Source organism: Liolophura sinensis, chromosome 7, assembly GCF_032854445.1.
Source record: "Liolophura sinensis isolate JHLJ2023 chromosome 7, CUHK_Ljap_v2, whole genome shotgun sequence".
NCBI lineage: Eukaryota > Metazoa > Mollusca > Polyplacophora > Chitonida > Chitonidae > Liolophura > Liolophura sinensis.
Window position 1 is genome coordinate 42413410 of NC_088301.1, and position 18883 is coordinate 42432292.

The window sequence follows — 18883 nt, forward strand, 5'->3', positions numbered from 1 at the left end:
GTATAGAATTGTATAGATGTTTAATAAGGGTGATATACAACACAGTTTGTCCATTTATACCGGACTTCAAAAATATGTTCCTCATTGCATTTGCACTCGTTGCCTTCCTCAAAAGCAACATGTACATGTATGTTCATTTTCGGTAAAGCTTTTATTCCTTTACTACCTCATATCCACGAAATCGGTTAATCCCTTTACAAGGCCTAGTTCTCAGGTAGATGACGAACTGTGCCACGATTATAGCCAGCAGACATATTGTTACTCCCCAAAATGTTCCCCCGCAGTAATAACCTGTTAGTTCAAAAGAGAAGAAGAAAAAAAAAATCATTAATTTTAGTAGAGACGAACAAGTAGCCTACTGCAGATAGCATAGACTGATTTGTAAAGAGGTCTAACTTATCTCTTTATAATTATTACATTTTGCCATTTTTTAAAAATACATGTCGATCTCCTGAAATAAGAAAATGCTTCAAGCATTTAATTAAACTGTATAAGTGGTTTATATTTATTTTCCTTATCATTTTCTTAATGCATATTGAACATATATCAAACTATTTTCATATAGCATATTGAACATATATCAAACTATTTTCATACAGCATATTGAATATATTTCAAATGGAAACTGATAGGCACAACATTTCTGTATGTTTAAAAGTGACCCGTTGTGTATCGTGGTAAGCATGTCAAATACAGGGGCGCAAGTGTTGCAGTACCTTATATTAAATGGTTTAAAGCAAGATTTTCGTTCTAAAAAAATTGAAACATTATATAATATTTAACTGTGCCACCTCGCATTAAATTCACGTTTATATTAACATTAAATAATTAACTTCTCTGTTCAATATGCGTATTTCGTGAGGAAAAGATGAGAATTAAGCCTAGGTAAACCTGTACGTGTATAAGTGATATATGCCCATCACAGAAACCAATGATGACAATAATTAAGCTGGCTGGGTATTACAGTTTTGTTCGAGAATAGTTAGCAGACATCTAGGATAGGTTGTGCGCCATTCTACAAGCCAAAATACAAACGGTGTTTGCGAAACACAAATTCAGGCATAACACAGAAAATTAAATGATTTCCAGTAATTGACGATTACTGATGATTAAAATGGCAATGTGATATGTTTAAATAAAATAGAAACCTATTGTGTTTCGTTGAACTTAAACATTTTGACATCGCTCAAGCAAAAAAAAATAAAAAATTGTCGAAGACTGCTTTGTTTTCATTTGCTACCCATTACTGTGATGGGTGTTATTGTTAAATTTGGAACCTTTTTTTAAAATTATAAGAGGTATTATAGTTTAACCCCAAAACTCTATATGGGTATTCCTTACCATTCCACAATTTTCCTTACTTATATAGACAATTATGCGCTGGGGCTTCATTTACACCACACCAATCAAACTTGAATTCAGCTGACAGATCTTACCCTGGGTGTCAATTGGGTTCGATGTGGGTCCCCAGGAGTCTATAATTTGATTGTCGCTTATCCTAAAGTTTCCACACTTAGGGAAGCCTGGTGGCGGTGGTGGCACTTCGTAGAAAGACTCGTTCAACACCAGCGCCATTCCATCTAGTGTATGCATCTCGATGTGGCAGTGCATGAACCACAGCCCAGGGTTATCGGCTACCAGACGCAGTACAACGTAACCTCCTGACGGAACGATGATTGTGTCTTTCCGTGGGGCATCCTCTGTAATGAGTCCAGGGACGTTACCGTCAGACCAGGTTGGGTCCAACCAAGTAGGGTTGTTACAGAAGCTTTGATTTGGGCCAGTGTTACAGTTAATATCTGTAGTAGAGGACATGAATGCTCCAGTCGTTTGATTATATATTCCATACCCCATTTTAAGAACATAAAACGCGTGTCCATGGCTGTGAATAGGGTGAACTATCCCCTTGCCTGAGCCTAAGTTTGTCATGACGAGTTGGAGAACATCTCCTTGCTCAAAAGATAAAGAGTGTGAGCATCTACACAGCCTGTCTTCACCGCAGTCCGCACTTTCGCAGGGTGTCTCAATTTCTTGTGGCTGAGTCAAAGCCGACACCGGTGGCAGCTGAAAGGCCCGGCCATTAACTGACCCAATCATACGCGGCATGGCGAAGTTTAAAAAGACTTCCTTGAATTTGCCTGATTCTGCGAATGGAATGGGTGCATTCTCTCGGGATCGTAACTGGTGAACAAACATGCAGTCTGTATATGCTTCCGCTGGATAGTAAACAAACGGGCAATTTAACACAAGACACCTTTGCGATTCGAAGCACTTCTGCGGTTCGGTACTTGGGTCGCTCTCATCTGCTCCTTCGTAATGTAAACGGGCTTCAGCAATATGGTTGTATTCAATTTCCAAAGTCTTTGATCTTATCCAGTAGTTTGCGATGCTGTTGTTGGCCGTCAGAATGAAGTCATACCTTTCTCCAGGATTTATTATGAAAGATTGGACAACCACAGGTTCTATTTCATATCCATCGGACGCAATGATTTCTAGGAAATGTCCGTCTATGGAGAATCGGAATGGGTAGAGTTCTCCCGCTGCTATGACACGGAATCTGTATCTTTTCCCCGATTCTACCCTAAATGTCTCTATGGGTGCGCCATTATGGAGGCCTGTCTCGGGGTCGTAATATCGGCCACGTCCATTTATTAAACCGGAAGTCATGTAAAACTTGCTGTATCTGCCTCCGTCCAGCGACGTGGTAGTGGTATACCTTTGGCGGCCGAGGAAAATGTCCGTCTTCATCTGTTGGTAACCGAAATCAGCTTCTCTCTTAGGGTTCCAATCTTGTAGAGATAAAACAAACTCTTCATCTTCGTATCTTTCTTCGCTGTTTTCAGGAAGCTCATAAATAATAAAGGCGCCAAACAGACCCATTGTCCTTTGGGATCCTATATGGGAATGATACCAGTAAGTCCCTTTGGGAGCTGCTTTGAATTTGTAGGTGAAAGACTGCCCTGGTTGGATGGGACACTGGGTAATATAAGCCACCCCATCCATCCAAGGTGTGCCGCTCTGGGGAAGTCCGTGGATATGAATGGTGACATCATCAGAAAGAAGACTATTCCGCACATGAAGGAGAACAGTTTGTCCTTCATACACGCTCAGGGTTGGACCGGGCATCGTTCCATTTACTACTATTACGAGCCTAGGTTCCTCAAAACCATCCCCGGTTATGACCTCATCAACTGGTATTGGTGTGGCTGATGACGTATTAGTTACGTCATAGCGGTACAAACTCCCGTTGGCGGGGAGGACCAAATCTGCTCCGTGCATCATCGTCAGTTTTTCGTCGACTACTAGCCAGAACTCGCAAGTTTCGCTGGACGCTTCACATTTTCTCTCTGGCGAAGCTCGTATTCCTTGGGTCTCTAGGTTGACAACAACAAGAAAGTATAATATGACCGCGAGAATACTTCTCATCTGCAATAATAAATTGAAGAAACTCATTTACACATGTTGGTTTATCATATATAATGACCTAAATAATGGGGTATCTGTAGATATCATTCCAAGTCTATTTGTAATATTTTCAAAGTGCTAAAATTGCCACAAACATACAAAAATGGTTTCAAAGTACAGCACATGTCAAAATAATCGGCGAAAGACACACAGATCTAGCATTACATCCATTTAGACAAAGCAAACTGCTCTTTCTTCGAAGTAAACAAGACCCATGTTTTGTAAACTAGGGCTAATATTGCACACAAATACTTGCCTTAGTGTGTTGGCAGCTTATTTCAGCTCAAGATGTCCACGTTTATATCGCTTACTGTAGGTTAGTTCCGTACAGGTAGCATCCAGTGGTTACCTGCTTGACATGTTCTAACATCGTTACTCACGAACTAAAATTAAATGTTTCGCTTAAATCCATTTTAAATTAGTTCAGTGTGCCCTAGCCTAGCCGAAGTTAAAATGCATCTGCTTAACATCAAAGACATCGTAAGTAGATAACCTCTGCGTGTAAACTTTTAATATATACTGCGAGAGCAAAGTGCGTTGGTTCGTATTAAGACTTACTATAAGCCCTGTTATAGAGCACGTATTTGCCATTGATTATCCAATCGATCATCGTCTTAATTCACAGCTGTTCCCGTCTAGCTTTGTCCTCCTCAGGGATATTGTAGCTGATAACGTCACAAAAGCTTTCCCTGACGTCAGCTGCTCAGGTTCTACCCTTTTCCGTCCCGTAACTGATCTTAACTACAAACTATGTAAAAATCATCTAAAGTGGCTTATTGAGGAATACACAAATATACTTTACAAAAATACATATATAGTTCAAAATTTTATGGAATGCTACGATTTATATACGCTAGAGTATTCCCATTTTCCTTAAATCTGAAACAGAAAAAGCGCTAATTTTTATTTCACATAATATAAAGCCTGGCTTTCATAAACCTACTATAAATATTTCGAGCTCACGTGAAACTTGATAAGTACCAGTATACCTCAAAAAGTCACAAACAGAATACATTGTTAGTATCATCCTTTGTTGTAATGCGTTCCAATATTAGAAACACCAGAACCATTTCAGCCAGATGAGTTTTTCTCTTTTCAGCTTGAAAACTGAAGCCACAAAGACCTTGCAGTATAACAGATATTTTATGATCAGTCATTTTACATAACGTATTTCAGCAATCGAAATTTCCTTGTCCACGAATAATTCAGTTTAATGATTCAGCTAATGATGAGCTTCTTCGTTGATGCACCTTGGATGTTTCAGAATATAACAGAAAACGAACATAGAGGGTAAAACCAGATCAGCTGCAGTTTGAAACGACCTGGTACGGTAAGGTGGAGAATCGATTCCAGGGAGGGGGGGGGGGTACGATAAGATATCACAAGAAATTTATGAAGAATGAGGTTACTGTATAGAAAAGGTAGCGCTTTGACAAACAGTTCGAATCTTAGTCATTTATTACTCTTTCTTTGAAAACATACCTTTGTGTACGTGAAAATATAGGCCAACCTGTACTATATAAGATTTAACTTGTCGTTTTACCCTTAATATATAGCGGGATTATAAGGTTGAAAGTTACATTTGTTATATATTTATTTATTTGATTGGTGTTTAACGGCGTATGATAAAGTGAATTCCTCTAACAGTGTCTAATACTGAAAAAGGATATTTGAGTGTTATTGGAGCAGTCTACCATTTTATGAGTGCATGTTTGGACCTTTATAAAACCCACGGTTGGCCTATAGCTTGAAAAGTGGGGTAAATTAGGGCTGAAATAGGAAATTGTCTTACGAAAGTGTCAGCCGCTGCCAGTCAAAGCTATAGTTTGTTTCTCTTCTTGAGATGCAGTTTCTAAGGACGGTTTCTCGCCTTACCATACCATATTCTGTGGCAAAAGGTGATGTAACTGGTGAAATCTGGCCTCTTGACAACTTATCACAGCCAGAGTTTTATTCTAACAGTCCAAGTAAATGCTTAAACGCTAGCACAGTAAACATGCGCGAGCACAATGGTTTAAACAGAATTAGGTAAAAATGCTTTGCTTATGTTTACTGCTGTTCATCAGACCTTTACGGTCCAGAATTAATCAAAATGTGTTGTTGTCGACACATTTACAGAACAATCACATTAAAACAACGCAAAGGAACACGCTATATGATATAAATTACAATATAAAACAGCTCGATACAGATATCGATAGATATCTATAATAGACAGACAGTCTGACGTAAATGACAGCAAAATTAAATGCAACGATAGCTGGATTCGACACCGTGATTTTGATTTCCGGAGGGCTACAGCTGAACGGCCGAAGTCTAACTGACCCTTTGTTTACCATCCGACCTAGCGTACTGAATTTAGAAGTCTCTCTACCACCGCCGAGTTGTATACAAATGGATTTATATGGAAGATACAACCTCTGGTACAATTGGATAAGACAGGTAGAGCCATTTTTGCTTTGAGTTTTTTAAATCATATGACACATGCTCGACTTGGTTAAGAGACGAGCACCCTCTTTAATGGAAACAAGTAAAAAAGTTAGAAAAACTCACATTACGATACCCCCGCCCAGCTTTATCGATACAAAATAATGTTTTAGACTTGGTTTAGTAACCCTAAGTGAGGTAAATAGACACAAGTTGCCACATTTCACCAATTACGCACCTGACCATTTGCCAACCATCAGACAGTCATCGCTGCACTGGTTATACCTTCAATCCTGTAGCCTTTTTCATAAGATAACACCCGCTGTAATAAAAAATGCACAAAAATATGAACAAAACAATATGGTCGTATTTGCATATCGTTTAATGAGCAAGAGCGGAACAGCCAAACCACTTAAGAATGGAAGAATCAAAGCCTTTATCCATCCAGCGAAATCACGTTAAATGTACAGTTTAATTCGCAACAACCACTGTAAAGGAGGAGCCAAAGCTCTTGCCTACACTTCCAAAGAAATCACATTAGACATATAGGTTTTATAACAAGGAACAACCATGATAGCTGATGAACTCAATTTGTTTTGTCTAAATAAGTTTATCTTACAACATCCAAGTGGATAAGAGTAAAAAAAAAATTATCATAAAACAATCCGCTTTATATAGTTAAACCAGTCCAAAACGTGAGAGTAGCTAAAAAGAGGGGTTGGTGGAGGACGAACTCGGTTATTAGTGAAAGTGAGTGAACAAGATTTCAGGTCCGAAAATCTAATTTAATCAAGTAAGGTAATGAGAAGATCCACCTTAAGTCAGTGGGGACTAATCATTTAAACAGCCGATAGGTCAATGTCATTTAACGATATAGTCTTACATGTTGAGAACGATTTCTGCTTACACTAGATAGGAAAGCAGAGGTGGCAAGCCCTTGATGTGTGCATACATGCAGTATTTAGTAAATGACTAAATCGTCTACGCAGCCAACGCTTAATGGGTTTAGATCGAATAGTAATTTAACTATTCTTCCTTCAAAACACATAACAATTTTATCTCCTGTCTTTGTATAATAAGCACTAAGTATTCCTTTTATCCAAAGAGATGCTTGGCCGCCGTCATAACAATGAAATATTCTTCAGTGTGTAAAATGCCAACCAAATAATAAATATATAACCATAAGCATTTTATGTCGTATCAAAATGTTGTCCTATGATTAGCAATTATCCGAATTCCTTGTTTCGCATAATGTTGGGAGAAAACCGGACAAAGTATAGCCATCTGCGGGTTGGTAAAGCCCACGTACTTCCGAAGAGAAAGCCAGCATGAGCTGCACTTAAACTCAGAGCGACCACATTGGTGAGTGGTTCTGGGTCATCGTGCTGCACGGAGATCCATGCTCATGGTTAACAAAGCTGAATGTAAGCTGACTTTGTTGTCTTGGCTCTGGAACAAGCCAAAATTGTCACATTTTGATGATAGTTTTTTCTTTGAATTATAGCTTGGGAATAGTAAGACTAAACCCTAAAAAGCTATAGGCTTTGTGATCAAGAAAACACGTTTCAGAGCACTGACACCTGCTTTCTCTTGACATTCGTATGATGAGCCATGGGAGAAACTACACAGTACCAAATAATGTCACACACACACATGCACGCATATACACATTCTCATTTGGCGAATGTCCTTTTTGTCATGCGAGTCTCCCATAAAGACTTCATGTACACACACACACACATACACACACACACACACACACACACACACACATATACACACACACATACACACACACACACACACACACACACACACACACACACACACACACACACACACACACACATATATATATATATATATATATATATATATATATATATATATATATATATAGATGTGATCCTCAAAGGTTGACAATCATTGTAATGACATTGGAATCTTGAATTTATTATAAGAGTTTTATTGTTGCACCGTTGAATTCCTCAGATATGGTTATCCTGGAAGGTATACATCAAAGGATTTAAACATTGAACTGAAGCTATAATGTTTGAAACATGTCATATAAAGATCCCGAAGGGTAAACAGCTATTAGCACATTAAGTTACATTCTTTTCATTTCTTTTTACCCACACGTGTTTAAGATGAAACTCTTTTTTCTCTCTATCGCTTGGCGTACATTCCTTCCGGGCAATTTACATGTGGAAACAACTTTCCGTGCCATCACTGCATGCTACAATTACCTTTCTCAGTAAGTGGAAACATAAATGGACTCATAGCAAGTGCGTCATTAGCATGAAAGCTATTCCCCATTGGTTTCTGTCACCACTGGTAATGTGTTTGACATCTCGGCGTTTAAATCCAGCATCAAACACTGACTTATAACGGTAAATGCCCTTATAAGGTGTGATGACAAAGCACCTTTGCATTTCCATGAACATTTCCATGCGCTGTGTGGCACTGACCAGAAAACACATTCTAAAAATTGCGCCGACTTCCTTGGAGATGAGTCTTCCTTATATACAGTGAGTTTGTAGGAACTCGTCTCTTGCAGTTTAATCTGGTATACTTTCCCAGGTAAGACTTTCTCTTCTATACATTTGTTTGTTTGATAGGAGTTTTACGTCGTACTCAAGGATATTTTACTTATGTAATGGGTGCTAGCATTATGACTGGAGGAAAACAAGCAGGCATTCTTTCTTCTGCGATTTTTTTTTATAGATACGTGTTCTTTGCCCCCACCGTTAGTTTTTCTACGCAGGGTTTTTTTTTGCGTCAATTGTGTCGAACAAGGATTCATACAAACTTTTATTCATGTATATGCCGGATACATTGCTATAACCCAGGTTATTCGACATTATTTACAACACTTATAATAAGTAGTAACTATAATAACTTTAAATATTATTCGATGCACTGAAGATTTAAGTCCAATGTCAACATCAAGGCAATAATATCTAATATAATTGATATCCATATTAGAATATCTTTATTATTCATACAGAAACATTATAAAGTGATAAGAGCATTAAAGGTAACTGCGGTGACTTGCAAGAAGTTCATATGCATAGAGTATGTTATTCAGAAATGTACCACTAGCCTCCTAGGATCATGCTCAACCTGTTTCTCGGTTCATTACGAAAGCACATATTGGACAGATTTTGTTTTAAACGAAATATCTTCATGTTATATCCTTTATCCTGTGATATATGTTTTACGATTGTACTGAATATTTGTAGTTTATTTCTAAAGGTATATTTTAATGGTACAAAAAAGGAAAGAAAAAAAAAAGACTCATGGCAGCCTTGAACACCACAAAGCGGTTATTCTATGGGTCAGTTCCATGTAATGTATCCATGTACCATATTTAGCATTTGTGTTATTGTGGACCATATGTCTACCCACACGGATATTTCTTATACAGTATATAGACACTGTGTGTTACCTATTAAACGTATTTTTTGCACTTTAGTATAATACTAAAGGCCTTTACTATACAACTTCTATAGGTTATACTATATCACGAAAATAAAAAGCTCTTCGACTCTTTCCAGGCAACAATTCACTCAATGAAATCTGTGCAAGACTGTTTAAAAGCTCATTAATACACATCTTAATGCACACCGTTTTATAAGTGAAATACTCTTGAGTACGACGTAAAACACCAATCAAATAAATAAATGAAACTCGCACATATGTTTTTTTAAGTGTACGTTAATAAACCGAATACTAACTCAGTATTCACGTGTGACCCGATTTACCAAAGTAGATCGGGTTTTAGAGTACTGCCGCGATACGGTTTTCTTCTACATGATATGTAAACCTGCCTAGAATATCGTTATGGTCAAGCACAATACATGTTTTTTTTTTACAATAAAATGTTAGTGCTGTCTGTTGGCCCTGTTTAGCTACACGATACTTGATACAAAAGTAATCGCACTTATTATAATATCGCACTGTATTCGGTCAGGCCATTATTAAAAAACGCGTTTGTTTCGGGTAACGTCATTAAGGATTTTATTAAGTGGCCCAGCGCTATGTTTTTTCCGATCATGGCAAAATAGTGTTTTCTTAGTTGACATTCAATTGGGCCTTGATGCCTGTCCACCGTTATCGCTGTAAGGAACGTAACAGCTTTAATTACAACTGTTCTTGTATATATGCTTAAATAGAGGTAAACTGATAAGAAGCCGTATTTCACCTGTTACGTGAGACTATTTGCCAACCATCACACTGCATGTCGTCACTGCACGCTCTGCTGTCTGTCTCTCTGCTGCGGTCTTCTACATTGTGTTCGTACATAAACCAGTATTCTGTTGGTGGACTAAGCATGCTCGAGGCCTGGTTCCTTTGTATTGCTTTAATGTGATTGTAAAAAAAAGCGTGATGGAAACACAGATGTGATTTTGAGTAATTCTAGACCAGTGACGTCATAAATTGCAACTAACATAAATTAGAATAAATGTCTGTTTGAGATAAATAGAGAAGAGGCCAGATTTCACCGGTTGCGTGTAGCGAGTTGCTAAGTATCTCATTGTCTTATCTGTTCCGGTTTTACTCTCTTTTCCTCTAGTCATTTATATTAAGGTTATTAAGCTGGAAATGTTTGCCGGAGAACGCCGCCGTCTCCCCACCCAAAAAAACAATTTAAAGAATTTAATCCAAGGCAGAACCCTACGCGGCCGGCTCCTTATACTACCGGTACCTTCCATTTTGCTTAGTGGTTATATTTTGTGTGAAAACGATCCCTACATGTGTTCAAAGTGTTTTACCAGATTTTCTGGCATGACCAGTAATTGTAACAGTTCATTCAACGGTAATGTTGAAACGTGCCAACAACTTGTTCAAAACCAGAAGATCTGAGTCTTGCTACGTGTGTAAGGTGTAGATATGACGAAATACCATTTAATAGTGAGCTAGGGTCTCTTGATTAACCAACCAAATGATTGTATCTTGTTTAATTATATCATATATCACATATTTGCTCTCACTTCAAGTAGGCTGCTGTTTGTGGCTGATAGTATTTCCATCCTCTCAGGGAAACAACCGACATTTTACATTACTTTCTTTCACCATTTGTTATTTGTACAAGCCATCATGCCCTTTTTTTTTATAAAAACAGGAGCGCACAAAATCCATTTTTAACAAGGAGGGGAAAATAATTACATGTCATCGTACAGAATGACTACATATGTCTTCCTCACCGTATTCCACTCTTTTCGACTGGTCCAAATTGATAACCCTTTGTACGTCGCGTGCAGTTATCTTTACTGCACGGTGCTGGTCGAAAGGAAACAAAACGTCAATACTAAGGGTGTTTGATTTATCACCCACTGTTAATATAGGACGCTAAAGGCACTTTCCAATTAAGGTGTTTTCATTATAATGCCACATTTGTCAAAATTGTCACTTGTTTTTCGATTCCCTTGCCAACTAGACTCAGTACGAAGCCTTTGAAGGAAATAATTGTAAGAAATGTCACGTGTATACTTTTGATATAGCTGTATAGTAATGAAGTTCGAAAGCTACAAAACTATAGAGCATCATATACGTGCATGTAGACAGTGTGCAAATGTAGTTTTCATTTAGATTCAAAACCTTGTAGTGAACAAAATTAATGTTTACTCTTAATCGGTAATACTTCCAGTGCTAAATAAGATAGGGAGAGTGAAAAAAAAAATTGTCATTGTCTTTTGCAGGACGTACATCAGCTATTAAGATGCTATCACATACAGCATTGTTAATGATGACAGTGTCCATGATATCCAGGTGGGGTCGAGGTTCCGGAACGGTTTTATTCCCTGGGGGAAATGTGACCCAGGTTGGTTTGACACTCGATAATCAGCACGACACAGGAAACGACACTAAAATGGAAATCTACGTAAATGGAACCGTGGAATCCCGTTCTCCTGATGTCGACGTTCAGAAAAATTCAAGTAGAGAGAATCATACCAGTGTGGCCAACGAATCAACTTTGATAAATCCTGACTTTGAGGAGGACAGCGGGTTTGTATCTTATGACAATGGTGTGGTCTCGAAAGAGACTTATCTTACTGTGAAACGTTACACGCTGCTCTTCATTCTCCCCGTTGTGGCTCTTTTCGGGATTGTTGGAAACAGTCTAAGCCTGCATTTCCTTCTACGGTTGCGGAGTCAAGACTCCATCACTGTGTATATCTGCGCCCTGGCTGTCACAGACACTATTGCGCTGATTTGCTACTTCTTGGATTGGCTTCCGGTTTTAATTACAGAGATAGACCAACAAACGGCGAACCTCGTCGAAGCATACCTGTTCATACCTGTGAAAATGTTCTTAAGACTATCTGCCTCTTGTTCGTCCTCATATATAGTCGTCATCATTTCAGTGGAACGTGTTCTTGCCGTGACGAGACCGATGCGGATGAGAGGAAGCGTCCTTGTGCGATTTCCTAAACTTATAGTAGGTATAACAATCGTCACCATCACCGCCTTTTTCCTTCTGAATATCTGGCGTTATGAAATCAGTGTCTTTGTAGACTCCGCCACCAATCGCACAGTATACACTGTTAAGCGCTCCGAGATGGCAAGGACATCTAACTTTTTCAACGTTTACGGCTTGGTTGGGCAAATAGTATTCACCGTTATATCCACGGCTATTGTCCTAGTAGGCAATTTGACAGTTATAATAGCGCTTTTCCACCAGACAAGACTTAGGCGGAAAATGACCTGTCCGCAGGTCGTGGAACAACCTTCCGATTACCTGAAAGTCACCTGGATGCTTGTTACTGTGGCCACAATTTATTTCCTGTCTGCGCTCCCAACATGCGTTATCGGCATCATCTCCAAGTTTTCGGAGACAGTTAAGCTATTCTCCAAGGAGCATTACCTGGTGTATTTGGTGTATATCATAGGTGACTTTCTATCGGCGCTGAGCTCCTCCGTCAATTTCCTTGTATATGTGGTATTCAGCAGACGATTTCGAGAAGATTTTGTTTCCCTCGTTATGTGCCGTGAAAAAATTAAACCAACATCAAATTCTAAACAGTAGTGCTTATACACACGAATGGACCGTGTGAGAGATTTGTTGCAGAGATTGTATTGTTCGCAGTTTACAATGTTTATAATGTAAAGCCAAAAATAGTTGCTGTGCAGTGGTACACAAGCCATGGCGCTCCGAGTAGGCCTATGTTAGCTTGCGGTATCAAATTTGAGTTCATGCTAATTGTGCAATATATGTAATATTTTAAAAAATTCTCATCATTGTTTTGTATAAGTGTGTTTCACGACATTACCGTGAACTTGTTTTGGGACAGGATAACTGTCGCTCCCCGTCCAAATTTTAATAATTTCTCATTTTTTCTGTTGTGTGACTTTTCGAATGGGACAGCCTCTTTGATCAAAGGTTAAGGTTTGCATAAAATGTTTTCACATTCAGACTGAAATCAATCGAATAATAAAACTTTGATGAAATTCCCACACCTGGCGTTGGGTTCCCATAATCCATGTGGTGCTCTTCAGTCTGTTCGAAACATGAACGCATGCATTTAAGTAAAAAAACAATACATAAATGCTTCACTAATCTTCAATTTATAATCTATGTTCAAATTCCCTTTAACCAATATTTTACCGGTTACATCTTTTGTACCACTAGCTTAAATGCATCAGTAAATCTAAAACATTTTGTTACACTAAATAAGAATATTGTGAACTTCTCAGTAAATGAATGAATCTCAGTAAATGAATGAATCCATCCTTCATTGTGGTGATTGAGTGGTGAGAAAACTAAGACGGCTATGATTACCCTGGTGTGTTTGCCCACATGAGGAGCATGAGGTGTATGAGGAACCTGGAGGAAACGTTTTGCAAGTTAACGTAATTATGAATATGGGAGATGTCTGGTATGCCGACAAGCTGAATGCCGAGGAAACCATAGGAAACAGATACATGTACAACTCATCGGAATTGTGAATATAGGGGTATAGTCTGTAACTCGCATGTACAAATCCACCCCGGCTGCAGCACATGCATCTTACGTACTTTATTAAAAAAAATTTATCCGAGTAATTGTCATAATTCTGATAAATATATTCCAATGAGTTCGCCAAAAGATTCCCAGTTTAACGAAAGGTGAGCTATATACTTAGGAAATTATTACCACAACGTGTATTGAAATACACTGGATTATATGTTGACAACCTTAGTTCACCCAGTTGACAACAGGTTTTCTGATCGATGGAAAGAAAAAAATCCTCTGGCTGTATCGGCTGTAAGTCAGGGTGTTGGTTAGATGCATGGCAAGGTGCGGTAGATTACTTCCTACATGCATAATTACGCTCCAACGCCGATAATGTTATTATGGTGTTTTTCTTGAGTACGACGTTATAATGAAATCAATTAAATTTATATCAAATCCATTATAAAATTCCAATGGAAAATTGTGAGGGTTGTGTTTAAGAGTGTGATGATTGCAACAAGAATTGCCAAAAGTGATAATAAACCTTGTCTTAAACGAAATTAAAGACGCCACACTCAGTTGTATGACTGCCTTCTATGACGTAATCTCATGAGGACTTACTTGAGTCAGTATATACATTAAAGGGGTATATAATTTCTTACCGACGTACCATAAATGCATCAATGTGTACGGTACATAATGTCTTCACAACTGGATTTCGTATACTTACTTTCTTTAATGCAAGTAAGGCTTAAGTACATTATACTTTTATGGCTAATTTGCTAAACGCTTCATATCGAAAGGGCTGACGTAATTTGTGCGTAATACACATACACATTTACATTTTTTCACTTATTGTGTTGTGACAACAAAAGTATCAAAAGGAGTGACACATACATATCTTTACACCGGAGGTAAATATGACCCTACCTTGCTATTCTAACACTGGTTTATACCTACACAATAGCATGACAAAAAAGAGGTTATAGCAGAGTGTATATATCAAAGTATACTCTATATAAACCGGAATACGCCTGTATACGTGCTCGCAAACGCACTGTATGTTACAGAACTCAGCGCTAAGTTTCAGAGCAGCTGGCTGCATTTAGACAGCATGATCATTAGAAACAAGGTAAAACTGGTTGTGTGAATACACTATTCCGTCTTCTTTAAGTAAGAATTGAGGACTATACTCATTTTATCTATTTCTTTTAACATTATTAATAAAAAATACTATCGAAAGTGGCTACTCTCACAATACACTGTGTCATCGTCTTGAGCATCTCTAAACAAGATCATACTCTGTAACCACTGAGCTGTTAAAAAATGAAAATTCAGTCAGACTCTATATTTGTTTGTTTATTTATTTATTTGGTGCTTTACCCCATATTCAAGAATATTTCACTTTACACGACAACGGCCAGCATTTTGGTGGGAGGAAATCGGACAGAGGCCAGCGGAAACCCTACGATCACCAGCAGGTAAAGCTGACAGACCTTCCCATGTACATATACATGACAAACAATATAACCTAAAATGATCAACACCACCAACAAGGCCAGTAGGACCATCAGTATGTACGTTTTCGTGGATATTATAAAGTATAATTTAGAAAGTGCAAAGTGTAATTACAGACAGGAAAGGAGTGTCTATGTGCGATGAATTAATGCGCCACGCAGGTCACGGCGATACACCCCCGTGTTAATTAGCCTACAAGTCTGTTCTCCGTGTATATCTACACATATACACCTCTTAATAAACCAAAACGTTACCAAAAGAATAACAAACCCTTGTGAATGAATTGTATAGTGTATATTTTCTTCATTTCACATTATTTATATTTTACAAGTACCAACGGTTAGTGCACAATACAGTGGCTCAAGGCTAACAAACCTAATTACATCTGATTTCCCATGCATGCAGTATGATGAAGAATGTAAACATAAGAAACAAGTATATATATATATATATATATATATATATATATATATATATATATAAATGCAAGTATAATATTGCATGGAGTATGAAACAGACCGACATTAACGCATATAGCACTATAAATCAAACCCAACAATGGCGGTTTATCCGATGACATGTGAACGTAAGAATTATAAATATGATTTTGCTAGAATACAAAGTGACAGAAAAATGAGAAATTGTAAATGTGTGTTGAGCAATCAATTAATGCTGCATATAATTGCGAGTGGCATTTTTCTTGGTTAATCTTTTGCAAAATCATAGAACCCTGTTATATACAGATATCCTTAGAAAGAATAATAGTACTCGCACATGAAGTAAAGACGTCGTTCGGAAATATAAATGATATGAATAGAAAATATAGCCCTGCGTATACGACTTCATAAACGCATGTTAAAGCTTAGCACCTCTGATTATATACAGAATGCTGAATTAGGCCTGGTATACAAAATAGTCATGCTATGTACAATTGTTTTAACTGCCTTTAAGATGCAATTTTTGTCTTCAAACTCTCGAAAATTTCCTCTCCCACACATTTACTGAAATACTGGATAGGTATAACCGAAAAGACCCTGGTGTGAACGTTGGCTATTTCGGTTGGTGGCTTCTACAATACACTTCCTTGTCTGTGACGGATTTTTGGTTGTGGAAGAAAGTTTTGACAGTCAGCATGCTACCACAGACTGCGCACTGGAAACATTCCCGATGATATATCCCGCCAGAGAAAGGACCCACTTTTTCCAGAGGGTAAACCGTAACTAAACATCTAGCGCACACGTCTCTCGGTGGTAACCGGAATTTGTTCTTCCTAGACGAGGTACTTTCAAGACGCTGGTCTGTTCCATTAGACAAAGGTTTAGCGTTTTGGTGTTCGGCTTGCACGTCATCCTTTAAATCACCCATTTTAGATCAGTCTCGGGACGGACAGTTCACTTCCACTAAACTACTGTTCCTAGTTAGACAGTGTTTTTTTGGAATCGTGGATGTAAGACATACACACGTCTTACACCACAGTTGCTCTCTGACGTCCGGCAGCTGTATGAAGGATGTGATCTCACTGAATGAACTGAAATGCACAGAACACAAACTTGATCGTCGTTTTAAGCTCTCTGGTGGTCTACACACCCAGGATAACTCTGCCACGGTTAGGTACGGCGGCGAATCTGTTCCTCCTGAATTGCGTGGCTTTAACAGTTTTAAAAGGTTAGCACGTCCAGGTAGCCAGATACCGAATCTCCTGTATTTATCTCAGGTAACGTCGTGCTGTTGAACCACTGTCCCAGGAGGTGATTTGAAGCGATTTAGTATACACTAGATAAGAACTGACAGCTGAAATAGTATACCTGTATTTATGAGCAGACCCACCTAGAGTGTAAACGCCAAGCTACGAATACTTAGTCCGGTACAGATGTGTAGTTAGTAACAAAGATATTAGAACCATTACCTATTACAGGTAAAAGTTCTGTTCAGGCTGAGATCAGCTGACTCATGTCCGCAGTTCAGTACCTGTCCGTCGTTGGCGTTGTACAGAAGATGTGTGTGGGGGTGAGACACATAGAACTGGACATATCCCTTTAGTGGAAGCCGCATAAATTACCCCAGCTGCGTGTGTCATTCGTCTCAAGTTAAGTCACGACGTACCAGGATTGTTTGTTGTTATATAGCGCGGGTATACAAAGCCCTTTTCGCACACTTGATCAAACTACATGTATATCAAAAACCACTCGCCTGATTCACAAACCGTACAATAGACTACACCGCTCTGATATACTACGTTTCATAATAGTACGTGGATATAGGGTGACACGCTAAAACTGGCTTTACCGGCTTTTTCTTGTTTCACCATTGTCTCGTCCAACGGTCAATTCTCAGCTGGATAGGATCAAAAATGAAAAAAAAACCAAAAAAAAAAAACAAAACACACTGACAGTATAGACCTTGTCTGCGACTCACGCCCCACTTCCATGGTTAGTGAGTTAATTTCCTTATTCCAAAAATTAAAAGGAGCCAAGTATAACTTTATACTAACTAATGCTCAGTCAATAAACCCGACACCTTTTCGTGACAAACCCTATTTTCTTTTACTTTACCGGTAGCTATATTCAGCCATGGGAATTTACACCCCGTATCTTTTTCATGTGATCCACGGTATTGCTTTATGAGATTTTCAAGAACAAAACTTGAAGTATGCTGCCATTAGGAGTCTTTAGTATACACAGCTAAACTGTCAACTCTGTTCAATAAATCACATCTACCATTTCACCCTTTATATAAATGCATTATCGACAAAACATGTAAACCTATACACCTTTGAAAAAAAGACATTTTTCCTGTTCCGTGAGGCATGGAGACTTATGCAATGTGAGCCAAATCAACGCTGTAATACAACGGGTGTGCACGTCACAGCTTGAGATAAAACATAAATACCTACAGCTACAGCTAGGAGCAAAATGGACTGATGTATTTATATATTATTGTTTGTCATGTGCATGCCAAACAAAAGTCACGGTAAACTGATAAAATGTACAAGAAACAGACTTAAATTAAGACATAACGAACAACCAAAGCAAAAGACATGATTTTTAGTCTCTTAGCTCACAGCTTTGTGTATATCGCTGTCAACACTCTTATTCCGTGAGTTTCCCGGCATGCATGCGTAAAACCAACCTAAAGTACCAAATATAGTGTGCAACGAGAAAAACTTTTTATTCAAGACGACAATACATGCCTTGGCAGGCACCGCTTTTGCACGAGAAAACTGTCTTTTGTTAGAAACCAAAATTTAGTTCCAGAAAAAGGAATTACCAAAGCTTGTCCGCACGCAACTTTTATTAACTGCACTATGATTTGAAATATGGCTGAGCAGACCATATAGGCCTATACATGAAAGGTGACAGCAGGTGAATTCACCTTAACGTAGCACTTATAGAATGTAAAAACATGCCTACATACGTAATGTGACAGCACTTGTTTTCGCGAATAGGGTGATAAGTCAAAATTTCAAATCGGTTTAAAATCTAATGCAACAATGTCAAAATATTACTTGATAACGTAAATTCTGGTTAAGTTATCGTA

At 38.3% G+C, this 18883-nt stretch overlaps 2 protein-coding genes across 3 annotated transcripts; one reads left to right on the forward strand and one right to left on the reverse strand.

Moving 5' to 3' along the window:
* Positions 1–3944, reverse strand: LOC135471205 (uncharacterized). 2 transcript variants are annotated; one of them, XM_064750326.1, is made up of 3 exons: positions 3722–3944; positions 1437–3426; positions 1–291 (listed from the first exon to the last, which is right to left on the reverse strand). In XM_064750326.1, exons 2-3 carry the CDS (start codon positions 3424–3426, stop codon positions 152–154), a joined length of 2130 nt encoding a protein of 709 aa, XP_064606396.1. In that variant the 5' UTR covers positions 3722–3944; the 3' UTR covers positions 1–151. The 2 variants fall into 2 exon arrangements, 1 of the variants encoding a protein (XP_064606396.1); XR_010444422.1 differs by having other exon boundaries at positions 202–291; positions 1342–3426.
* Positions 3945–11641: 7697 nt separating this feature from the next.
* On the forward strand, positions 11642–12922 carry LOC135470933 (FMRFamide receptor-like). The gene has a single exon (XM_064749982.1). It carries the CDS (start codon positions 11642–11644, stop codon positions 12920–12922), a length of 1281 nt encoding a protein of 426 aa, XP_064606052.1.
* Positions 12923–18883: the final 5961 nt, after the last annotated feature.